The following is a 26,420-nucleotide window of genomic DNA, read 5'->3' as shown; positions in this document are numbered from 1 at the left end:
TATCAGATAAATTAGAATTTTTTTAAAAAGATTTTATTTATTTATTTGACAGAGAGAGATCACAGTAGACAGAGAGGCAGGCAGAGAGAGAGAGAGAGGGAAGCAGGCTCCCTGCTGAGCAGAGAGCCCGATGCGGGACTCGATCCCAGGACCCTGAGATCATGACCTGAGCCGAAGGCAGCGGCTTAACCCACTGAGCCACCCAGGCACCCACAGATAAATTGGATTTTAAGCCAAAGACTACTGTAAGAGATGAGGAAGGACATTATACGATCCTTAAAGTGTCTGTTCCAACAAGAAGATCTAATAATTTTAAATATCTATGCTCCTAACACAGGAGCAGCCAACTATATAAACCAATTAATAACAAAAATCAAAGAAACACATTGACAATAATACAATACTAGTAGGGGACTTTTACACCCTCCTCACTGAAATGGACAGATCATCCAAGCAAAAGATCAACAAGGAAATAAAGGCCTTGAATGACACACTGGACCAGATGGACATCACGGATATATTCAGAATATTCCATCCCAAAGCAACAGAATACACATTCTTCTCTAGTGCACATGGAACATTCTCCAGAACAGATCACATCCTGGGTCACAAATCATGTCTCAGTAGGTACCAAAAGATGTATACATAAGGATCATTCCCTACATATTTTCAGATCACAGTGCTTTGAAACTAGAACTCAACCACAACAGGAAAGTTGGAAAGAACTCAAATACATGGAGGTTAAAGACCATCTTATTAAGGAATGAATGGTCAACCAGGAAATTAAAGAAGAATTTTTAAAAATTCATAGAAACAAATGAAAACGAAAACCTAACATCCCAAAATCTTTGGGATGCAGCAAAAGCGGTCCTGAGAAGAAAGTATATAACCATACAAGCCTTTATCAAGAAACAAGAAAGGGGGGCACCTGGGTGGCTCAGTGGGTTAAGCCGCTGCCTTCGGCTCAGGTCATGATCTCGCGTCCCGGGATCGAGTCCCGCATTGGGCTCTCTGCTCGGCAGGGAGCCTGCTTCCTCCTCTCTCTCTCTCTGCCTGCCTCTCTGCCTACTTGTGATCTCTCTCTGTCAAATAAATAAATAAAATCTTTAAAAAAAAAAAAAGAAACAAGAAAGGTTTCAAATACACAACCTAACCCTACACCTACAGGAGCTGAAGAAAGAACAGTAAAGAAACCCTAAACTCAGCAGGAGAAGAGAAATAATAAAGATCAGAGCAGAAATCAATGAAATAGAAACTAAAAGAACAGTAGAACAGATCAACAAAACTAGGAGCTGGATCTTTGATAAATCAATCAATCAATCTTTGATAAATTAATAAGATTGATAAATGCCTTATCAAAAAGAAAAGAGAAAGGACCCAAATTAATAAAATCATGAATGAAAAAGGAAAGATCACAACCAACACCAAAGATACACAAACAATTGTAAGAACATTTTATGAGCAACTATACACCAGCAAATTTGACAATCTGGAAGAAATGGATGTGCTCCTAGAGATGTATAAACTACCAAAACTGAACCAGCAAGAAATAGAAAATCTGAACAGACCCATAACCAATAAGGAGATTGAAGCAGTCATCAAAAATCTCCCAACAAACAAGAGCCCAGGGCCAGACGGCTTCCCAGGGGAATTCTACCAAACATTTAAAGAAGAATTAGTACCTATTCTCCTGAAACTGTTCCAAAAAATAGAAATGGAAGGAAAATTTCCAAACTCATTTTTATGAGGCAAGCATTACTTTGATCCCCAAAGCAGACAAAGACCCCATCAAAAAGGAGAATTATATACCAATGTCCTTGATTAACATGGATGCAAAAATTCTCACCAAAATGCTAGCCAATATGGTCCAACATTAAAATGGTTTATTCACCACAACCAAGTGGGATTTATTCCTGGGCTACAAGGTTGGTTCAACATCCACAAATCAATCAATGTGATACAATATATTGATAAAATAAAGTACAAGAACCATATGATACTCTCAATAGAGGCTGAAAAAGCATTTGACAAAGTACAGCATCCTTTCCTGATCAAAACTCTTTACAGTGCAGGGATAGAGGGTACATACCTCAATATTATCAAAGCCGTCTGTGAAAACCCACAGCGAGTATCATTCTCAATGGGGAAAAACTGAGAGCCTTTCCTGTAAGGTCAAGAACATGGCAGGGGTGTCTACTGTCATCACTGCTATTCAACATGGTACTAGAGGTCCTAGCCTCAACAATCAGACAACAAAAAGAAATAAAAGACATCTGAATCATCAAAGAAGAAGTCAAACTCTCACTCTTTGCAGATGATATGATACTTTATGTGGAAAACCCAAAAGACTCCACTCCAAAACAGCTAGAACTCATACAGGAATTCAGTAAAGTGTCAGAACAAAAAAAATAAATGCTCAGCAATGTCTGCAATATGGAAAGAACCTAGATATCCATCAACAGATGAATGGATAAAGAGGATGTGGTGTATATATACATTGGAATACTATACAGCCATCAAAAGAAATGCAATCTTGCCATTTGCAATGACGTGGATGGAACTAGAGGGTATTGTGTTGAGTGAAATAAGTGAATGAGAGAAAGACAATCATCAATGATCTCCCTAATATGAGGAATTTGAGAGGCAGGGTGGGAGATTTGGGGGGTAGGGAAGGAAAAAATGAAATATGGCAGGATTGGGAGGGAGACAAACCTTTAGAGACTCTTAATCTCACAAAACAAACTGAGGGTTGCTGGGGGAGGGGTTTATGGAGAGGGTGGTTGGGTTATGGACATTGGGGAGGGTAGGTGATATGGTGAATGCTGTGAAATGCATAAGCCTGTTGATTCACAGACCTGTATCCCTGAGGCAAATAATATATTATATGTTATAAAAATAATTAATTTTTAAAAATAAATAAAATGAAATCAAGGCTAAGAAATCAGTTGCATTTCTATACACCAACAGCAAGACAGAAGAAAGAGAAATTAAGGAGTTGATCCCATTTACAATTGCACCCAAAACCATAAGATATCTAGGAATAAATCTAACCAAAGAGGCAAAGAATCCATACTCAGAAAACTATAGAACACTCATGAAAGAAATTGAGGGGGGCACCTGGGTGGCTCAGTGGGTTAAGTGGCTGCCTTCGGCTCAGGTCATGATCTCAGGGTCCTGGGATCGAGCCCCGCATTGGGCTCTCTGCTCAGCGGGGAGCCTGCTTCCTTCTCTCTCTCTGCCTGCCTCTCTGCCTGCTTGTGATCTATCTCTGTCAAATAAATAAATAAATAAAATCTTTAAAAGAAAAAAAAAGAAATTGAGGAAGACACAAAGAAATGGAAAACATTCTGTGCTCATGGATTGGAAAAACAAATATTGTGAAAATGTCTATGCCACCTAGAGAAATCTACACATTTAATGCAATCCCTATCAAAATACTATCAACTTTTTTCAAAGAAATGGAACAAATAGTCCTAAAATTTATATGGGACCAGAAAAGACCCTGAATACCCAGGAATGCTGAAAAAGAAAACTGAAGTTGGTGGCATCAGAATTCCAGACTTCAAGCTCTATTACAAAGCTGTAATCATCAAAACAGTATGGTAATGGCACAAAAACAGACACAGAGATCAATGGAACAGAATAGAGAGCCCAGAAATAGACCCTCAACAAAGGGAGGACCTGCTTCAACCAAGCAGGAAAGAATGTCCAATGGAGAAAGACCGTTTTTTCAATAAATGATGTTGGGAAAATGAGACAGCCACATGCAGAATGAAACTAGACCATTTCCTTAAACCACGCACAAAAAATGACTCAAAATGGATGAAAGACCTCAATGTGAGAGAGGAATCCACCAAAATCCTTGAGGAAAACACAGGCAGCAACTTCCTCGACCTCAGCTGCAGCAACTTCTTCCTAGAAACATCGCCAAAGATAAGGGAAGCAAGGGCAAAAATGAACTATTGGGACTTCATCAGGATAAAAATCTTTTGTAAAGCAAAGGAAACAGTCAACGAAACCAAAAGACAACCAAGGGAATGGGAGAAGATATTTGCAAATGGCATCTCAGATAAAGGGCTTGTATCCAAAATCTATAAATAATGTATCAAACTCAACACCCAAAGAACAAACAATCCAATCAAAAAATAGGCTTAAGACATGAACAGACATTTCTGCAAAAAAGACATTCAAATGGCCAAGAGACACATGAAAAAGTACTCAACATCACTCAGCATCAGGGAAATACAAATTAAAACCACAGTGAGATACCACCTCACACCAGTCAGAATGGCCAAAATTAAGCAGTCAGGAAATGACAGGTATTGATGAGGATGTGGAGAAAGGGAAACCCTCTTACACTGTTGGTGGGAATGCAAGCTGGTGCAGCCGCTCTGGAAGACAGTATGCAGGTTCCTCAAAAAGTTGAAGATAGAGCTGCCCTACGATCGAGCAATCACTCTATTGGATATTTACCCTAAATATACAAACGTAGTGATCCAAAGGGGCACATGCACCCCAATGTTTATAGCAGCAATGTCCACAACTGTGGACACAGCCAAACTGTGGAAAGAGCCTAGATCTCCATCAACAGATGAATGGATAAGGAAGATATTTTATATATATATAAAAAATATGTAGTTAGTTAGCCTTCTTCCCTTAATAAAAGCTAACATTTATCAAACACTTAAGTGCCAGGCACTCTTTTTTAAGTATTTTAGATATTTTAACTCTTATAATCCTCAAAACAAGCCTATGACATAAGTACTATCTGTATATCTGCATATATATAATGGAATACTATATAGCCATCAAAAACCCAAAACTCTTGCCTTTTACAACGATGCAGATAGAACTAGAGAGTATTATGCTTAGTGAAATATGTCAATCAGAGAAAGACAATTATCATATGATCTCACTGATATGAGGAATTTGAGAAACAAGACAGAGGATCATGGGAGAAGGGAGGCAAAAATGAAATAAGATGAAACCAGAAAGGGAGACAAACCATAAGAGACTCTTAATCTCAGGAAACAAACTAGGTTTCTGGAGGGGAGGGAGGTGTAAGGGATGGGGTGGCTGGATGATGGACACTGGGGAGGGTATGTGCTATGGGGAGTGCTGTGAACTATGTAAGACTGACAGTTCACAGACCTGTACCCATGAAACAAATAATACATTATATGTTAATTTAAAAAAAGAAAAGAAAAGAAAAAAATTAACTCATAATCAATTAAGGATGTAAACATAAGACCTAAAACTATAAAACTCTTAGATAAAAACAGGGGAAAATCTTCATAACATTAAATTTGGTAATGATTTCTTAGATAAGACACCAAAAGCACAGGCAAAAAAAAAAAAAAAAAAAAAAGAGGCAAAAGTAGATAAATGTGACTACCTAAAACTTTAAAACTTCTGTGCATCAAAGGACACAATTAACAAAGTATAAATCAACCCATAGAAAGAGAGAATATATTTGTAAATCATACATCTGATAAGGGGTTAATATCCAGAATATATAAAGAACTCCTACAGCACAACAACAATTACAATCAAATAACTCAATTAAAAAATGGGCAAAGGACTGCTACATTTTTCTAAATATGATATACAAATGACTGATAAACATATGACAAGACTCTCAAAATCACTAATCATCAGAGAAATGCAAAGCAAAACCAAAATGAGATTATCACCTCATCCATTAGGATGGCTAGTAACAAGAAGAAGCAGCAGGAGGTGAAGGAAGAGAAGGAAGAAAGGGAAGAAGAGAGGGAGAGAGGGAGGAAGGAAAGAAGGAGAGAAGGAAAGAAGGAAGGAAGAAAATAACAAGGGCTGTTGGGAATTCAGAGAAATTGGAACCCTATCAGACAAAGCTGGTAGTATTGTCAAATGCTGCACCTGCTATGGAAAATAGTATGGAAGTTCCTCAAAAAAATTAAAACAGAATTACCTTATGATCCAGCAATTCTATTCCTGGGTTTATACCCAAAAGAACTGAAAGCAGGATTTCAAAAAAGTATTTACATATCCATGTCCATAGCAGCATTATTTACAATAGTCATGAGGCAGAAGCAACCCAAACATCCATCAACAGACAGATTTTCAAAAAACATGATGGATATACATAAGGGAATATTATTCAGCCTTAAAAAGGAAGGAAATTCTGATATATCCTACAACATGGGTCAACCTGGGTGAGTAAAAGAAGTCAGTCATAAAAATACAAATACTGTCTGATTTCACTAATAGGTGGTACCTAGAGCAGTCAAACTCATAGAGACAGAAATTAGACTGGTAGTCACCAGGAACTAGGGGGAGGGAAGAATGAGGAGTTATTGTTTAATGGGTAAACAGTCTCAGTCTGCTAGATGAAGAGTTCTGGTGATGGATGGTGGTGATGATTACCCAACAATATGGATATACTAAATGGCACTGACCTGTACATTTTTAAAATAGTTAAAATAGTAAAATTCATAGTATGTGTATTTTACCACCATTTAAGAAAAGAGGTGGAAAATAATATAAAGAGGTCCCATGTACTCTTCATTCCATTTCTCCCAATGTTAACATCTTGCAAAACCTTAGCACAGTATCACAACTTGGATATTGAGTTTGATGTCAGCTCATAGAAAAGATCCATCACCCCAAGGATCCCTTGTGTTCCTCTTTTAGAGCCATTCTCCTTTCCCTTCCTCACCAGTCTCCCCTTCAATCTACGAATCTGTCTTCATTTCTCTTAGTCATTTCAAGAGCATTGTATAAATGAACTCATACAGTCTTTATGGGACTGACTTTTTTTTCACTCCTATAGTTCTCTGGAGATGCATCCAGGTTCTGGGGTCTATCACTAGTTTGTTGGGGTTTTTTTGTTTTTTTGTTTTTTACAGCTGACAGGTATTCCATGGCATGGGATATACCACGATTAATTTATTTACCCATTGAAAGACATCTGTGGTGTTTCCAGTTTGGGGCTACTGAGAATAAAGCTGGTAAAATGTTCTTGAAAAAAAAAGGGGGGGGGAGGAAATCTGGCCACATGCAACCACATGGATGGATCTTGAGGACATTGTCCTTAGTGAAATAAGCCAGTCACCAAAAGACTAATACTGTATGAGTCCACTTATATGAGGTGTGCGAAGGTGGTAAAATTCAGAAACAGAAAGTAGAATGGTGGTTTCTAGGGGCTGTGGAGAGGAGGAAGTTGGGAACTGTTGTTTAATAGGTACAGAATTTCAGTTTGGCAAGATGAAAAAGTTCCAGTACATCTGTTTCGTGACAGTGTGAAAATACTGAACACCACTGAATTGTGCACTTAAAATGATTAAGATGAGAAAATTTTATCCCATGTGCTTTTTGCCACAATAAAAATAAGATAATTTCATCCAGTATTTTTGTTTCACAGATTAGGAAACAAACTCAAGGAGGTTGTGCGGATAGACTGATACCACAAAAAGACTTAGTGCCAAAGCTGGAACAATTGTTACTTTCTACGGAAAATTAACAGTATTATAAAATTTGAGCAATTAGATTAGAAAGTTCCAAATAAAGCCTTTATAGAGAATCAATGGCTAATATTTCTTAAACAGGAAGGAAAATTCAATTTTCTGAGAATAATTTCAGCAAGAATTTTATCTACAAGGGAACATAGCTATTTTCTTACCTTCAAAAACTTGGCTTGGAGTTGCATTAATACATCTAGTCTTCTCCTTTCTTTTAGTCTAGTCAACATCTTCTTTTGCCAAGGATCACATTTTGGCTTAATCTAGTGGACACACAAAGTTACAACGTAACAGAATGGTTCTCAATAAAAGTTGCAAGCAAAGAGATTCAAGGACCTTCTAAAATGGGATCTAGTCTCTGCTAGAAAGTTTGTTAGAGCATGTGAAGACTTGGAAGAGGTCTGTATGGATTTATGATCCATGGAGGGAGAAGGCAGCAGCAGTTCCTGTTGGTGCCTGGCTTTTGAGATCATCTGGGATCACACAGCACAATCCATGTGCAGGAGGAACCCTAAATCCATCAGCTTTGGATACCACACTTGACCTATAGGGCAAGAGAAGTTCTCCCACAAAGATTCCACATGTAAAATTTTACTTTATCCCTTAACAGGGAATATTTCAAAAATTAGTTCTGTAATACATTTAGCTATACATTCGCTATAAATACATCAATGTACCTGTAACTTTCAAATTTATATCTAGCTCTAAGCTCCAGTATGTGATACCCAACCACTTCCTTGTTATCTATAGTTGGAAGGCAAATGTAACAACTTAGAACAGAAAGTCTAGCTTTCCCTACACCAATCACCTATTTGCTCAAGCCCCATTCCTTAGGAGTAATTTTTGATTTCTCTCCTTTCCATCCATTCATCTTTACCATGTAAGACTTCTTTCCTACACAATCTAGCTGATCCTCATTATTCACGGATTTTGTATTTGCAAATTTTTTCTCACTAAAAATTTATTCGTAACCCCAAAATCAATTTTGGCAGATCTATCCTGGTTATTCACGGGCATGCAAAGAATGGTGAAAATTTTGAATCACCCAACTCCACATTTCCAGCTGAGGTCATACACGGCCTTCTTGTCCATTCAGACTTCTTTTTTTTTTTTTTTTAAAGATTTTATTTATTTATTTGACAGACAGAGATCACAAGTAGGCAGAGAGGCAGGCAGAGAGAGAGAGAGAGAGGGAAGCAGGCTTCCTGCGGAGCAGAGAGCCCAGGACCCTGAGATCATGACCCGAGCCGAAGGCAGCAGCCCAAACCACTGAGCCACCCAGGCGCCCCTCCATTCAGACTTCTTGTCCCAGCTCTCATTATGTAAACAAGAGTCCTTTTTGTGGTCTAGTTAGTGACACATTTCTATATTTTTGTGGTTTTTTGTTGATGATTTCAATGTTTAAAGTGGCCCCTAAGTATAGTGCCAAAGGGTTGCCTAGTGTTCCTAAGTACAGAAGGGCTGTGACATGTCTTATGGAAGAAATATTTATGTTTGATAAGCTTTGAGCATGAGTTATATTGCTATTGGCCATAAGATCAATGTTAATGAATCAAAAACTTATATTAAAGTATCTTTAAACAGAACTACACATAAAGCAAGGTTGTGTATCTATCAGTTGATGAACCTAACCTTGTATTTCCCCTGTGAGCAATGGTTCAGTTTTTGTTAATTCAGGGCTTGTGGCAACTTTATAGAACATAGCTCCCCCAAACAATGAGGATCAACTGTGCTTACCATTACCCCAAATCACCTTGTTTAATCTGCTTACTTGTGTATTGTTTGTGATTTGTGTATCTCCGGAACCAAGGGTCATTCCTGACATACAGTATATACTCAGTGAATAGGTTTTGGTTCAAAAGCTGGATTTATACAACTCCATTATACCTTTGAGTGTTATTCTTGGTTCTAGCCAAGCAGCCAAGTTCGCTAATAAGAAGAATGGAGCCAATAGACAGTATGGGGGCTTTCCAGAGAAGGCAGGTCAACGCAGCTAACTTCAACATAGACACACAGCAGGAAGAAGCTGGGGGAACCTGGTGTACAGGGCTAAGCACCTACCATTTGTGCCATGGGACAGTTTTCTTAAGGCATTGAGGAGAGGAGACAGTAGGAATGTGACAGACCTGGTGCTGCCAGGTTGCCTGGCCTGCTTGGAGGATACTTTGTGACAGGTGAATGTCACCACAAGTCTCCTTACCTTTATAAAGGAAGTCCAGTTAGCTCTCTTTTTCAAGGCCATACCAGGACCTGCCAAACCCAAATTCTCCACTTTAGCTATCTCAGCATCATAATCTGGAAATGTTTGCATTCTCTGCTGCTCCATGAAGATGCTTCGGAATTTTTTGGAAACCTAAATAGGATTAAGAAGAGAGAAGTGGAACCCAGAAAAAGTCTCAGATTGTAGACAATTTCAAAACCAGCTCTTGAGGGATGCCCGGGTGGCTCAGTCGTTAAGCGTCTGCCTTCAGCTTGGGTCATGGTCTCAGGGTTCTGGGATCGAGCCCCGCATCGGGCTCCCTGCTCAGCGGGAAGCCTGCTTCTCCTTCCCCCACTCTCCCTGCTTGTGCTCCCTCTCTTGTTGTATCTCTGTCAAATAAATAACTTAAATCTTTAAAAAAAAAAAACAGCTATTGGTTGCCTTTGGGACAGTCTTGGGAGGTAAACTAATTCATAAAACATGACTATGGCAGTAACAGATGTTGAATGTCTGTATCTGTGAGGCACACGTATTCAGTTAACTCATTGCCATAATTATGTATATATGTACTACTTGTTCCGAATATCTGCTTCAAAAAGAGTTGGGGGAGATCAGAGGGAGAGACGAACCATGAGAGGCTGTGGATGCTGAGAAACAAACTGAGACTTCTGAAGGGGGGAGTTTGGGGGGTCAGATGAGCCTGGTGGTGGGTATTAAGGAGGGCACATATTGCATGGATCACTGGATATGGTGCATAAACAATGAATCTTGGAACATTGGGAAAAAAGTGAAATTAAAAAAAAAACAAAGATTGGAAATTATGTAATATAGTTATTTATATATATTTTGGAGATGGACCCTAAATGGGAAGTGAATCTGTCCACCTTTAGAAATACATTCACTTTTTCTGGCCACCTGGTAAACTAGAAAATCTATAGGTTAGATAAATTCTCGTTCCAGAAACCTGATCAAGATGTTGCTAGAGAGAAGTTTCCAGATGCTGGGACCTATTAAAACACTTTAAGGTATCTCGGTCAATTCCTTCACCTCTCATTTTCAGACTGAGACTACTAGTGCTTTCTGTGACATAAATTCCTCCTGCCAAAATGTAGAAAACTTCTTCCTCCTGTCTCCAGAGGGAGCCCCAGCTTACTGAGCCTGTGGTAGTACCTTCCTCATTGCACTGGCTGCACTACCTCATGATTTCCTCACCACCTGGTGAACTTCCTGAGGGCACAGACTATGAATCTCAAGAACCAACCACATGGGGATGTTTGCACAACAATGTGTTTGTAATTAATGCCACTGAACTGTGCACTTATGAAAGGATAAAATGGTCAATCTTATGTGTATTTTATTACACGCACAAACACATAGATCCTACCACAGTGCTGGCACATACTGGGGCCTTAACAAAGGTTTCTGGAATGAGAGAATGAGTTTAATGAGTTACAGAGCTAAAGATTCTTCCACTTAACGCTGGTACCTTGTGGGCTGTGCTATCCAATACTGTTGCCCCTAGCTACATGTGGCTGTTTAACATTCAAATGTGAATCATCAAAATTAAATACAATTTAAAATTTAGTGCTTCAGTTACACTACCCACATTTTAAGTGCTCAATAGCTGCATGAGTAACATATTGAACCATGCAGATTCAGATCCCTTCCATCAGCGCAGGAAGTTCAAGGAGACAGTACTAGTCTAGGGCTAGGGTGGCAAAGTTCTTCTTAAAGGGCCACATAGTAACTATTTTAGCCTTTGTAGATAATACATAGGTCTCTGTTGAACTACTCAGCTCTGCAGTTGTGGTGTGAAAGCAGTCAAACGTAATATGTAAATGAATGGCTATGGATGAATTCTAATAAAACTTTATTTAAAAATAAGAAGCAGATAGTTTGCTTATCCTGCTCTAAGGAATTAGAGAACCAGAATAAACAGTATTCAAATAGAAGAACTCTTCCTACACATGAAAAAAATGTTGTAGGGGCCCCTGGGTGGCTCAGTGGGTTAAAGCCTCTGCCTTCAGCCCAGGTCATGATGCCAGGGTCCTGGGATGGAGCCCTGCATCGGGCTCTCTGCTCAGCGGAGAGCCTGCTTCCTCCTCTCTCTCTGCCTGCTTCTCTGTCTACTTGTGATCTCTGTCAAATAAATAAATAAAATCTTTTAAAAAATGTTGTAATGTGATCATTCTGTGAACACAGGCATTACAAATAATACTGTTATAAGAAAATCAGAACTGGACACTATCACTGTATAATAATCTATTATTTGGAAATATAGGAAATAATCTATTCTTTGGGGACAGTGTGATCAACAGCCTCATGTTTTGTTATCATTGATGAGAGTCTACTGTGTTATAATTTATTTGTATTTATTTTGAGTCTTTTAAAACAGCACCTTATTGCAATTCCAGCTTTCATCTATCATAATACTTGCTGATACTGAGGGTAAGAATACTCCCATAGAAGCACCCTGCTCTAGAGATGCCTGGTGGCTAGTGCCTGCAGCTAGTGCCTTGGTTTCATGATCTCATGGTCGTGAGACAGAGCCCCTGTTGGGCTCTGCACTCATCTCAGAGTCTGTTTCAGATTCTATCTCCCTCTCCCTCCTGCTCACACATGCTTGCTCTCTTAAGTAAATAAATAAATAAAATCTTTTAAAAAAAAAGAAGAAGAAGAAGAAGTGCTCTTCTGTAGATAGTGTTGCTGGTGATAATGAAAAGAAAAGCAAGAGCTAAAACATCATCACCTTCAAAAAAACTGAAGAACATCTGATACCACCAGTTTCAGGAAGTGTAAAGAGCCTGTGTTACATACAGAAATAGTCTTAGTAAAATCATGCAGAGAAAGCACACATGGAAGTAAAACCTGAATATCAAGGCAAGTGGTGATAGAGAAGATAGTGGCTCCTTCTTACACAAAGGACATTCAAAAACAAAATTCAGATCTGATTTTGCCTGTTTGGATCAATTAATTTACTACTTTTACCTAGCAAATATATATACTTGCAAATATTACACACCCAGAGCTAGATAAATATCTGGATAGTGGATGCTTCAGCTGAAAACTTTATATTATAAACTTGAAACTGTGTATACATGATCCTATTTTTGTCTTTGAAATAAGTTCTAACATGGCTTTTGTTAATATGAGGCTTTTTTTAAAGGAAGTGCAACACTATGTTATAGCAGAGCAGACTGCACAACTTTAAAAATCACTATGCAATATAAACTCTATTGAATATATAAGGCATTTTGCCAAAGGAGAGCTATTACAACATACTGTGAGAATCAAAGGGCTGGAAACTTTAGGTAACTCCGTTATGCAAATCTGCCAAATACTGGCTACATTTATATCATCCACTATGGACTCTAACCTACTTTTTTCTTTAAATTCTGCAGAAAAATCGATCCTGCAATCCCTCTGGGTTGTATACTCAAGGGTCCCAGCACTCTTAACAGAGGAGAACTTCAACTGCCAATCTAAATCTCACTCATTATTATTATTATATTTTCTCACTCTAGAAACAATTGTGGCAGAAGAGATATCCAACTTTGTGGCAAATAGTAGTGTTTTCTTTCATGAACACCTATCTTTATTAAGAAAGAGTCCATCAAGTACCAAGTTAAAAAGCTCCATCTCCTGAGCAGTATCCCTCAGCTCCTCCACGTCGTAGGAGATACTGAAATGGGAGAGCAGGAGCCCCAGCTGAGGTTTCAGTTCTTCTCTTTCAGTTGTGTGTTGGGGCAGGAAAAAAGCAGTTTCTGTTCTTGTCAGCCCTAAAAAAAAAATCCAAAATCAAGAGCATGAAGAGCAATAAACACTAGCTGGGGAGAGAAAATGGAGTGTCCTTTGAGATAAATGGAGGCAAGTTCTCCTCAGCTGACAGGAAGGGCCATTCTGCTTTGTCCAAACTTCTCTGCTATAATTTAGACACTGCACCACACTGGGCCACACCTATCTGATAAACTCTTGATGCTGGCTTTCTGGGTGAGGGAGCGAAGACCACTCACCTTCACAGGGCGTACAGGAGAAACCCAACAGACCCTTTGGGGAATGACTTAGTGGGAGGAGAACTACCCATAGTCCTTTGTGGCAAACTAAGAGCACGATTTATAAATTAAACAACAAATTGGAAGAAGGTGAGAGCCTTTATTTATTTCCTTTTGCCTGGCTCACTTCTGTTCATTTCTAAGGACCCAGTTTGGACTCCCTTCCTTTGAGATGTCTTCTCTAACTCCCTACAACTAAGTTGGCTGTCTCTCCTGGTGCTCCTGTGTCACTGTACATATCCCAAGCAAATATGTCACTCAGAGTAGAAACCTAATTAGGTTTCTTAGTCTTCTCTAACACAGGATAAGGGCAGGAAGACCATTAAATTGATTCAGATAAGGAAATTACTTTAAAAATATATCATATTCAAACAGAAAGAGGTATTAGATATAATTTAATCTGAAATGTTTATTTTGGATCTGAATATATTGAAGCCCAATGAGATGAAACGACCTAAATATGCAGGCCCACAGGGAGGTCGTGACAGAAACACGTCTAGAATCCAGAACTCCCAACTTCAATTTCACTGCCTCTTTTCTTCTCTCTTTATTTGCCAGTTATAAAGATAGAGATAATAATGGCTAAGAAAAGTACGTGTTTTTTCATCAGAAAATACTAAAAACTTGTTTATTAAGAAGATATAACTTCTTGCTATATAGAAAAATTTCAAGCAAGATCATGTGACAAAATAACACATGTGCAAAGCGACAATCTTCCTTCTCATTACCTTGGGGGAAAGAAGACTAATTTCTTACCTGAAATGCTGGTATCCACAGGGCCTGGAGATACAGAACCCTGGTTGTTAGGGTTGATGTCATCGACACAGACCTTTTCATCCTCCTGACCAGCCTCTGAATCTTCATTAACAGCTACACTCAGCACTTTGGAGATGGGCAAATACTGGAGAGACTAGAGAAAAGCACCACCAAGAGGCCAAATGTCAACTCAACTCTCACAAGAGCTTCCAGACTCAGGTTCAGGAGCAGTCTTTGACAGAGGAGACTTAGTAAGTAATCTGATAGTTGGGCCTTAGGAACCTGTTCAAACATGTGGTGCTAAATCTGGATCTGAGGGACCTGTTGCAGTCACCAGTGTTAAGCAACCTTAACCTCTAACTGGGTCTACATTGATCAAGCATCCATAATGGACAAGACACTGTGTGAAGTGCTACGAATACCAAAAAGAATTAAGTTGTGGACCAACCTCAGAGAGTTTAAAGTTTAGTGGGGAATGGAGACTTATGAGGAGAGTGTTATTATATCATGTGACTAGGGAGAGAGAATTCAGAGGTAGACTCTGTAGTGACTGGCTGGGGAAGGACTGAAGTTAGGATGATGGCCAGGTTTCTGGTTTGGGTAACTCTGCGGACGGTGGTATCACTGAGATAAGCCATAGAAGAGTAGGAAAAGATTTAGGTGGGGTGCCTGGGTGGCTCAGTGGGTTAAAGCCTCTGACTTCGGCTCAGGTCATGGTCTCAGGGTCCTGGGATTGAGTCCCGCATCGGGCTCTCTGCTCAACGGGGAGCCTGCTTCCCCCTCTCTCTCAGCCTGCCTCTCTGTCTATTTGTGATCTCTCTCTCTCTGTCAAATAAATAAATAAAATCTTTAAAAAAAAAAAAAAGATTTAGGTGGCAAAATAATAATAATAATAATCACATTATTATTATTATAAAATATCTTTTACATTATTTATATATTTATATATTATTTATATATTACATATCTCTATATTTATATTAATTTATATATTATATATTTATAATAATATATTAATATGCTATATTATTATAAAATATATAAAATAATAATCTTTCTGAAATGAAAACAGGATCACATCACACATTTCTGATGCTTCTGGCCTAGGTTAGGGCCTCTCCTCTGTGACTCTCTTTGCTCTGTGCTTATATGAATTGTATTCTTTCTTACCACATCATGTTTCGGTTGACTATTTGGTTGCCCATTTTCCTACAGGCCTGGGACCCAGTTACTCTTCAGCAAAAGACTGTATTTTTGTTTCATGGCCCTGGACACGTACCTGGCATATGCTAGACCCTCATTAGATATTGCTGAATAAAAAAGTGGATCTAAATTGGACATCATAAATTCTGAACAAGATGATGAAAACAAGAACTTGCAGAGTGAATATGAAATAATGCAACAGAGATATCTTTGCAAAAACTAAATTAATGGGGTGGTTTCATTAGAGCAAGGTTTCAAAAGAAAAAGTTTTCAAAGATCTCAAAGAAAAAAAACTAGTGGCTCATTATTTTCCTGTCATTTGTATGGTAAGTACAACACAGAAACAGTGACAATCCAAAAGTAGGTGACAGGTGTGACAAAACAATACTGACCATCATTGGGAGGGCACCACACCATCACATAGCTATGTTTCACACACCTGTAGGAAGTGGTGAATGGTTGTGAGTGAGTGTAGGTGACACACAAACCACTTTGTGTAAATAGTCAGGTCTTCCTGTGTCACTAAGTTAGAAGGATTGCTTTTTCCCATAAGGAAGTTTTCCCGTGCAACAGACAATCTTTCAGCTCTCTGGACGGCATCATTGTACTCCTGCATAATGTAGGCAACTTGTTTCTATATAAGAGTAAGGCAGAGACAGAACATGGTTATTTGCAAGCCTCATTCTCTTGTGTCATTTGCTTCCAAGCACAGACTAATGCTGTTTGGGGGCCAAATAAGAGGCTCCTGGATTATCAAAGTTCTTTCACATTCTGAACTTGACTGACAATGGCAGCAGTCACATTCTTAGGAAAGAGACTTCAGCAAAGAGTCAGTGCATTCAGATGTTTGGTAACTGAAGGTGGCTTCTTCACTCTTTGGCTTTTTAGCAGAGGAAGCCAAATCCATGAAGAAATCCGTTTTCTGGGACACCTGGGTCGCTCAGTTGGTTAAGCAGCTGCCTTCGGCTCGGGTCATGATCCCGGCGTCCTGGGATCGAGTCCCACATCGGGCTCCTTGCGTGGCAGGGAGCCTGCTTCCCCTCTGCCTCTGCCTGCCACTCTGCCTGCCTGTGCTCGCTCTCACTCCTCTCTCTCTGACAAATAAATAAATAAATAAATAGAAATCCATTTTCTATCATACAAAGTTTCCTTCAAATCTCATCCTTAAAAATAGGTGCCATTATCTTCTGCCACAGGCAGAAAAGCAAATAGGTGCATCCATTAGTTCCTTTCCCATCTCTAGCCGGGACTTAAAAACACAGACAAGATACATTGTTGTCATAATGTAAACTGGTACAGCCATTATAGAAACGGTATGGAGATTCCTCAAAAAATTAGAAATGGGAATACCGTATAGTCTAGAAATCCCAATTCTGGGTACATATCTGAATAAAACAAAATCAGTATCTCAAAGAGATTATCTGTATTCCCATGTCCACTGCAACATTATTCCCACTAGCCAAGCTATATAAACAACCTAAGAGCCTGTTTATGGATGAATGGATTAAGAAGCTATGATATATATAACATATCACATCTTCTTAATATATTTTATATATTTATTTATATTATTTATATTAATTTATATAATATTATATATATATATATCTAAAATGGAATATTATTCAGTTACAAGAAAGAAGGAAATCCTAACACTTGTGACATTAAGAATGGACCTGGAGGACATTATGCTAGACAGAAACAAGCCAGACAGAGGAAGAAAAATACTCTATGATCACATGACAAATTAAAACAATGTTAAACTCACAGAAGCAGAGACTAAAACATTGGTTACCAGGGCTACAGGGTGGGGAACTATTTGTCAAAAGGATACAAATTTGCAGTTATGTAGGATGAATAAGTCCAGAGATCTAATGTACAGGTATGACGACTATACTTAATAATATATATTGACAGGCTTGCAGACCACTTTGTTTCATTATAAAAGAGAGCCCAAAGGTTCTGTTCCCAGGCTTCCTACCTTGTAAAGGGGATAAAGTTGCTCCATAATCTTACTGTGCTGGCAAAACCTCTTCCATCTAAGCATGTGCAAATATTTACTCTGGGCCAACTGGATAATTCTCTCTGTATAATACTTTAACAGAAAAAAAAAACAATAAAAATTAACACTTAGAACGCAAGTATAGTAGAAAGACTGAATTAAGACTTAAGAATACTAACAATAGGAAAATTAGTCTCTTTTTTTTTCAGAAAGATAGATTTCTCTACATGAAGATCATAAAATTAAGAAACCTGGCTCAAGACACCTAAGTTTTAGGGCGCCTGGGTGGCTTAGTGGGTTAAAGCCTTTGCCTTCAGCTCAGGTCCTGATCCCAGGGTCCTGGGATTGAGCCCTGCATCAGGCTCTCTGCTCAATGGGGAGCCTGTGTGCCTGCCTCCCTGCCTACTTGTGATCTTTGTCTGTCAAATAAATAAATAAAATCTTTAAAAAATATATTTAAAAAATAAAAAGATACCATTAAATTTTAAATAAAGCAAGTATGTGTTTCTAAATCTATATGATCTTTTGCCAATTTAACAGATTATAGTTTCATTTATCAATTAGTGATCAATTAACAGTGCTATAAAAGCCTATATAATTATCTAAGGCTAAGCTCAAAATTTCTTCAAAACTGAAGTTATGAGTCTAAAAAACACAAAGCACATTATAGATAAGTTATAGGTTTTAATCTTAAGACCAGAAACTTTATTCAGATTTTAAAATAGTTAAATAAACCAACCATGTTAGTTGTTTTCTTTCCAATAATAAACATATTAATGGCCATGATGGAATAAGTAGGACCAGACTCATCCTTCCGTATAAACAACTAAAAAATAGGATAAAATAAACAAGACAACTATTTTCTGACCTAAGACAACAACACAGTGCAGCACTGTGGACCTTGAGAGAAAGGAAAGAAATGCAAGAAGCCCTACAAGCACCTTGGTTTTCTGCCTGGAGAAGGCAGTTTCTGAACTGGGAAGTAAGAAAGGGAATCCTGAGCAGAGCACGATGGTTTCTCTGAGTTAAGCAGTAAGAAAATGAAGCTTAGGAGGCTGAGACAGCTGGAGTTTGCAGAGCAGGGGACTGGAAAGGGGGATGGTAGGCCAAGAAAGGGCTCCAGAAATCTGCATAGAGATCTCAGACTCAGCACTATTATTGGCATGAGGCACTGGACAATTCTCTGTGGTGGAGACTGTCCTGTGCAGAGCTGGATGTTGGCAGCCCTGGCCTCTTCCTACTCTATGCCAGCAACAATCCACTCTCAAACTGTGACAACCCAAAATGTCTCCAGACTTTGCCAAATGTCCACCATCTCCACCCTCCCCCTCTCTCCCCTGAGAATCACCAATAAACACAAAAGAATGAAGAGCGCCAGAATGATAGGAAAAGAGAATCTTGGACGAAGATAAAGACAAAAGTTTAACTTGCAAATAGAATCTCAACATCTTTTATTTCTTTATGATTCATTTATTTCTTCATTCATTGCTAACTAGTTGCTAATGAACTAATTTGTATGCATAATGAGAATATAACTCATAACACAAAAGAACCAAGAATTTTTAAAATCATGATACATGCCTATTATAAGAAATTTAGAAAATATATCAAAGTAAAAAGAGGAAGTCATTGTTCTGCCATCCAAAGACAGTGATCGCTGACATTTTGATCCATGTCCATCATGTGAGTTTTCTACATATTATATGACCATGATTATGACACACACAGACATGCTGGCTTATGTTCACTAATGTTACATAAAAACAGTAATTTCTTGTGCTCAAAAATATTCAACGGTAGAACAATATTCTATTAAGTATCGTACTGTTTTTCTTAACTCTTTCTCCTAGTGTTAGCTATGTAGGCATTTCTGATTTTTTTCACTTTTATTATAACGCTGCAATAATAATGCTTACAGTAGGGGCGCCTGGGTGGCTCAGTGGGTTAGGCCGCTGCCTTCGGCTCAGGTCATGATCTCAGGGTCCTGGGATCGAGTCCCGCATCGGGCTCTCTGCTCAGGAGGGAGCCTGCTTCTCTCTCTCTCTCTCTCTCTCTCTACCTGCCTCTCCATCTACTTGTGATCTCTCTCTGTCAAATAAATAAATAAAATCTTTAAAAAAAAAATAATGCTTACAGTAAACATTTTCTGGGGCCCCTGGGTGGCTCAGTCAGGTAAGCCTCTGCCTTCAGCTTGGGCCATGATCCTGGGGTCCTGAGATCAAGCCCCATGTTTAAGGAACTCTCTGTTTAACAAGGAGTCTGCTTCTGCTTCCCTCCATTCTCCTTCTTGTTGTCTCTCTTTCTCTCTCAAATAAATAAATAAATAAATAAATATAATCTTTCAAAAAAAGGAAAAACTTTTCTACTACATTTTGAGTTATTTTCTGAAAGATACTTCCATAAATATCTTCCTTAGCTAAGCCAAGAGCTCTTTAGGACTGAGACTTTCTCAGTATTGTATTGCCTCATAATACCAGCACAGAGAGTAACTGATAGTCAATTGTAGAGTGACTATAACTAAACTGAACTATGCTTTGGGTCTCTAAGAAAGAACAGAATTTATACTACTCAAGTTCTGCAAACTACACAGGCAGAGAAAATCGTACCCCGGCCTGAGGATATACCAGAAAGCCAATTTTCCTCATACATTTCTATTAATTTCCAGATCTCAATTTTCAGATTGCTACAGGACTTACCTGCAACAGAAGCAAAGGTAAATTTTCAGGAGTGTACTCTCTTCTTAGGCAGCTCTCTAGCTCCCTCTGCATGACATCTGCTTGAACAACAAGGGGCTTTGACTCCGCCACCTGAACCCAGGACGACAGAGCAGGCCCACAAAAAGAAATAAGGAAGTAAGATTATCATTGTTTATGACAGCACATGACATACAATTTCTGATAGTTTTTACACAACACAGCACACTGTTATACTTCAGCTTCCGTATAACAAATCTTAATATCACAAACCAAGAAACTGTAAAATTTTGAAACATCACAAAAAGTGGGTATCTCCAAAGAAGTAGTAGCCTGCTCTGATCTAGTAGCATTGGGCTGTTTCGTTTTCATAACACTGTCAATAACATCAGCTGGTTATTTGCAAAACTTTCGCAAAATCCAACATCTTGCTGTATTAACAATGCAATTGTGTATTACAATCACGCTCTCCTACTAACCTGTAAAGTTCTCTTTAGAGCCAGTTCCCTTTCTCTTCTGAAGTAAGAAATGTCCTTTGGTATTCGAACAGAGCTGTAGAAAGATTTATGCAATAAACGCTGTAGTTATAGAAACCGTCATAAATGAAATTACAGACAGGCCCTGATTAATCTGTAACTCTTCACAACTGCTCTTTGCTACATAGCTATGTCATATTATACTGGATTCTTGAGAGTATGTAAAGACCACATGCTTCTGTCTCAGTCTGAATCTCTCTTGTGTATACCTCATGTTTGCTAACCTTTTCCCTGGGCCAAGTGTCCTCTTCTTTATCCCAATACTTGGTTTACCTGTCTGGTTTCAATTCCAGAATACAGGAAAAGGCAAAATGGTGATTCTTCTTTCCCTTACCTATACTTCCTCTAGTAACCTCAGCTCTACCAAGTGCTTATCAGACATCTATCTTGAACCCTACATAAAACTAGTATCTTGTCATTTAAACAGAATGTTTTTATTTTGTGTTCTTGCTAATTTATCAAGCATGAAATACTTTGGAAATTATTTTAGCCAAATTCTACTATCTGAGCCTAGTCACAAAAGGGTTGTTGGCAGAATGGGCTCTGACATGAGAAGGCACAAGCAGTACCGCCGTGGGACCCAGGAATGGCATAGAATCCTGTAGCAGGAAGAAGGGAGTTCTCCCCATTTGGGGTAAGACCCACCCCAAGGCTTGGCAGCTTTGGAAACACCATGGGATAACACCTCTGGTGTAGACATCACTGTCTTAAGATGAAACTTTGCAAACAGTAACAAGGAAGCCACAGCAGGTAGCTGTGAAACACATGTAAGAAGCCCCCTAGAGATTTGAAAGGGTTTATAGGCAGCAGAGTTTAAGTTAATAATGTTTGTATGACCTTATTAGTCCCCATGGGTAAGTTTTAAGGAAAAATGAAAAGAGACTCTTAGTTTGTACACTTGTCAGCCATTCCCTCACTGGGGGCTGTGGTCTTGTGAAAAGATCAGTCAGGAGGTCCCTCAGCCACACATGAGTCAAAGCAACTCATTGAGCCAATGTGTTGAATTCCCAGCTGATGTTGGAGATAATGTCTCCCTTATCTCCTCACATCTTGGCTTTGATTAAAAAAAAAAATGAGGCAAGCTCTGGAAGGGCCTTAAGAATAAAAACATTGCTAAATCAAAGCTATAATTTCTGTGAGTACTGGGTACCTGCATCCTGACTGCAGCCTCATGGAGGTCAAGAACCAGTAACCAACAAGAAAGGGAACAGGCAGTCAGGGAAACAGAGGAAGCCATCCCTTTCCTGGCCTCTTGTCTTCAAATTTCTTTGGCATGCTGGAAGATTGGGCAGTGTCCTAGGCTTCGCTGCCAAAACCTTCTCTTACTCAAATCATGTTTTTCATTTCAGTTAATCTCGAAGTGTCCATGAATGAGATTGGTGGTGGGTATGTCAACCCACAAAAAAGAAATTCACTTATGTGTTCATCAAGTATTGTTTATGTAACATACATTCATTCATTTATTCATTCAGCAAACATTTATGAGACACTTAACCACTACAAAGACTTGGGCTTATGAAAGCAAACAGATGAACAAATGCAGAAAAGAAAAAAAAAGAAAAAGAAAAATGACCAAGGCACCATTATCCTACAGTTCTCAATATTTTTTTTCAATCTAGAGGGGAATGAGAATGCTAAAGTGATTATTAGAAGTGGACACTTTACATTTGCCTTGGACTCCAGAACCTAGCACAACACCTGGCATGCAGAAGTTGCTCCGTATTTGTCAGAATAATAGGTAGATTCTTCTAGGTGTGGTGTTTAGCGGTGTTTAGTAGTTTGGGGGAGTAAAGAAATACAAGGATCCAAAGATTTCCCATCACTCTATTCTAAAAGATAAAAGAGACTTCAGGAAGCCTTTCTTAGGACAATATCCAAAGAGGTCCAAAACAAGGTCAAATTCAATGAGAACATTTCTGGGTAAAATGAGATTTCTTTTCAATGAGTATGATTTGTATAATAGCTTCTGGAACTTTAAGACAATGGTATTTGTGAAATGTAAGAGCACTTTTCTATTTTCTTTGGTAAGACATTGCCTCTAAATGCCTTGGCAATTCTAGAATACAGGTAACACAGACAGCCATAAAGTCTGAGCTTGAGATAATGCCAGTTGTCTCTATAAAAAGAAGAGGAAGCTGATGGAGATTATGGAGCGAAAATAGGGGCAAAACCCCTGAAGACCATGCCCTCTCACTACTACTATTTACCTGTAAGCTGGATGAGTCTCCTGTTCTTCTATCTCAGACTTTAGTTCAGTCAGTTGCATAGCCAGTTCATTTTCTAACTGCTGGATCCTTTCTGTGGAAGCGATCTTATAAATTTCATCCATGATTTGCATTTACCACTTTACTATATCCCTGAAAAACAAGAGTGCAAAGCTTGTCTATCTTTCTTCAAAAAACCATGTCTTAAAATATATGTTTATAAAAAATAAAAAATTTTTAAAAATCATGTCAACTTTGTGAGAATGTATGCTTTTGCAATTTGAGGAAATAGGCTGACTAGACTGTTATCATTTATTTGATGTTATTTATTTGATGACCATTTAGTAAACAGTAGAGAAAAAAGAAATTAGAACCTCCATTGACTATTCCTTTGTTCAGCCCAGTTCACCATCAGAAACAACTCCACTCCAGCTTTGATGATGGTGGTTTATTAAAATGAGAATGTATCCCTCTGGTCCAACCCCTCTAGTCTTCATAAAGTCTTGTGGGAATTACACACTAAATGTTATTAATGTTGGTTAAGGCTTTCTTCTAGAATCACTGCAAGTGAAACAAATAGTTGGTGTGTACAGGAATGAAAATCAGCCTAACAAGATCATGACCCAAGCACTTTGGAGTTTGGAAGAAAATCATACTTAAGGATTTAACTGTTTGTTCTTTATTTTGAATGTTTGTATTTGGCTTATTACTTTTACCATTAAATAAAATAGTTCATAACCCCTCAGCCCTACTCCACCCAGTTCATCGCCTGTCAAATGCAATGCAGTTGTTTTCTAAGTACTTCGTGTCAATATTCTAATCAACAACATAGATTAACTGCATGACCCAGAATGGGACCTATGAATTACAGGGGATACAGAGGATGATGTGTTTCCTGTGTTACTGCTGCCCTCATCTGTCCTGGACAGGTGGGGTAAAATAACTCTTGGTTATATTAGAGAGATTTAAAAATAGAATTCAGAAAATAAAATATTTAACCTTTCCTTTTTTCCTTGGACATTTCTAGGTTTTCATTTTTCCTTTTAGAGCTATTTCATTTTCACAAGTTAATCTGCTATCATTCCAACAGATAATTAAGCAGTAGAGATGTTTTGTGTAGAGACTTCCTTTGGGGACTACTTACTCTTTTTATCAATATTAAAAACAGAAATGAGCATTCATGCTCAGTCTAGGTTGTGAGCCTGCTGAGTAATAAATTTGTCATGTTTGGCACCCTGCTGGAGCACAATAAAATGCACTGTTGTTCTTAGCAAAAGTAAAATGCTGTTATGAAAAATATTTGCCACTTGGCAGTGTCCTTTCAAGTTGGGCAAAGAGTTAAGCAGCTGCCTTAACAGCTGCATTCCAATTGGCAGCCAAGAGTGGCAGCAACATAGACTGGCTGATTCTTCTCCCAAAGGATGGACATTCTGCCTCATTTCCTGATCAGTTTCAACACTTAACAGCTCATAAATGAGAACATTTAATCCTGCACTGTTTAGCTTCCTACACAGTCAAGTACAGTACTCACAAAGTTAACATAAGGAGAGGTCAGTCTTTGACAACTGTCCATGAAATGGATCCAACCCAGGGGAATCTCTGCCTGCTGAACAGTCACATCTAGCATTAAAGAGACATCTGTGTAAGTTAGAAGGTGGGGTAGGGGGGATTCCATTTACTGAGCACCTATTCTGTGTCAGGCAGGCACTGGGCCTTCTTTTAAAGTCTCAGAAAAGAGATTTTCAAAAATTATTTCAATGGCCTTTAAAGAAAAATAAGTATATTTGATTAACTACTGATTGTAAATAAATAAAAAACCTGAAGTGGTAAAATCTAGGGGCGCCTGGGTGGCTCAGTGGGTTAAGCCTCTGCCTTCGGCTTAGGTCATGATTCCAGGGTCCTGGGATCGAGCCCCACATTGGGCTCTCTGCTCAGCGGGGAGCCTGCTTCCTCCTCTCTCTCTGCCTGCCTCTCTGCCTACTTGTGATCTCTGTCTGTCAAATAAATAAATAAAATCTTTTAAAAAAAAGTGCTAAAATCTAAACTCTAAGACAAAGATAGTAAGATTAGCTTGAGCAGTATTTGTGGGTGTTCAATGAGTGGTTAAAGTGGGCTTTGATGGGCTTAAAGCAGGCATGTTTAGAAGAAAAATACTGAGTAACTTTAGACTCTGCTAGGAAAATTCTATGTTAAAAATTTCAAGGTGACTACTAGAAGAATAGAAATGTGGCCTAGACCATCTCAAACAAGTAGAGGTAAAGGGTAGAAATGGATCTTGTAGATCCAATAGAATTCAGAAAAAGAAAAGGGCAAGATGGTGGAGTGGGGTACTCTGTTTCAACCGGTCCCCTGAATTTAGCTAGATATGTACCAGGCTACTCTGAACACCCACAAAATCAGCCTGTGATGTAAGATTATATGTCTGTATCTCTACAGGGACAGAGGATGGTCATCAAGAGGGTGCACCATGTGTGGATTGTGGTCGATATTTTCAACTCTGTACATTCCCTCAACCACCACTCAACAGAATGACTAGGAGTAGGAACTCCCAACAAAGAAAAGAACCAGAGATAATGGCCTCTCCACAGACCAAATGGATATGGATATAAGCAAGATGTCTCAAATAGACTTGATGGTAACAATTATGAAGACAGTAGCTAGGCTTAAGAAAGCCATTGATGGCAACATAGAATCTCTAAAGGTAGAAATGAGAGCTAATCAGTCTAAACTGAAAAAAGCTATGAATGAGATGCAATCTAAACTAGATACTCTAACTGCTAAGGTAAATGAGGCTGAAGAATGAATTAGTGATCTAGAAGATAAACTGATGGAAAAGAAGGAACAGGAAGAGGCCGGGAACAAACAGCTTAAAATCCATGAGAACAGACTTAGAGAAATCAACAACACAATGAAATGTTCCAATGTCAGAGTTATTGGGATCCCTGAGGGGGTGGAGAGAGAGAGAGAGAGAGGACTAGAAGATATATTTAAACTAAGAACTTCCCTAATTTGGAGAACATGTCCTCTCATGTCCTAGAGGCAGAGAGGACATCACCCAAGGTCAAAGAGAACAGACCAACACCCTGGCACATAATAGTAAAACTCCCAAATCTTAGAACCAAGGAAGCCATCTTAAAGACAATTAGGGGGAACAATTACATATAGAGGGAGGAACATCAGAATGATATCATACCTGTCCAGAGAGACCTGGCAAACCAGAATGGCTGTCAAGACATATTCAAGGCACTAAATGAGAAGAACACACAGCCAAGAAC

The 26,420-nt window shown here is 38.7% G+C and overlaps 1 protein-coding gene across 1 annotated transcript in view; it reads right to left on the bottom strand.

The window, feature by feature from the left end:
- The window catches only part of LOC132018346 (uncharacterized), a 190,221-nt gene that overhangs the window by 133,417 nt on the left and 30,384 nt on the right, over positions 1–26,420 (bottom strand). Inside the window, exons 2-10 of the mRNA XM_059401165.1 lie at positions 23,149–23,298; positions 20,885–20,957; positions 20,409–20,519; positions 17,692–17,805; positions 16,150–16,344; positions 14,508–14,661; positions 13,321–13,478; positions 9,700–9,852; positions 7,661–7,762 (exon numbers count right to left, since the gene is read on the bottom strand). Coding sequence (XP_059257148.1) covers positions 7,661–7,762; positions 9,700–9,852; positions 13,321–13,478; positions 14,508–14,661; positions 16,150–16,344; positions 17,692–17,805; positions 20,409–20,519; positions 20,885–20,957; positions 23,149–23,279 — 1,191 coding nt within the window. The 5' untranslated portion in view covers positions 23,280–23,298. The remainder of the gene's footprint in view (positions 1–7,660; positions 7,763–9,699; positions 9,853–13,320; positions 13,479–14,507; positions 14,662–16,149; positions 16,345–17,691; positions 17,806–20,408; positions 20,520–20,884; positions 20,958–23,148; positions 23,299–26,420) is intronic.

The sequence above is a fragment of the Mustela nigripes genome, chromosome 5, assembly GCF_022355385.1.
Source record: "Mustela nigripes isolate SB6536 chromosome 5, MUSNIG.SB6536, whole genome shotgun sequence".
NCBI classification, from domain to species: domain Eukaryota; kingdom Metazoa; phylum Chordata; class Mammalia; order Carnivora; family Mustelidae; genus Mustela; species Mustela nigripes.
The sequence above is the reverse complement of the archived record's forward strand: the minus strand, read 5'-3'. Positions and strand labels throughout refer to the sequence as shown.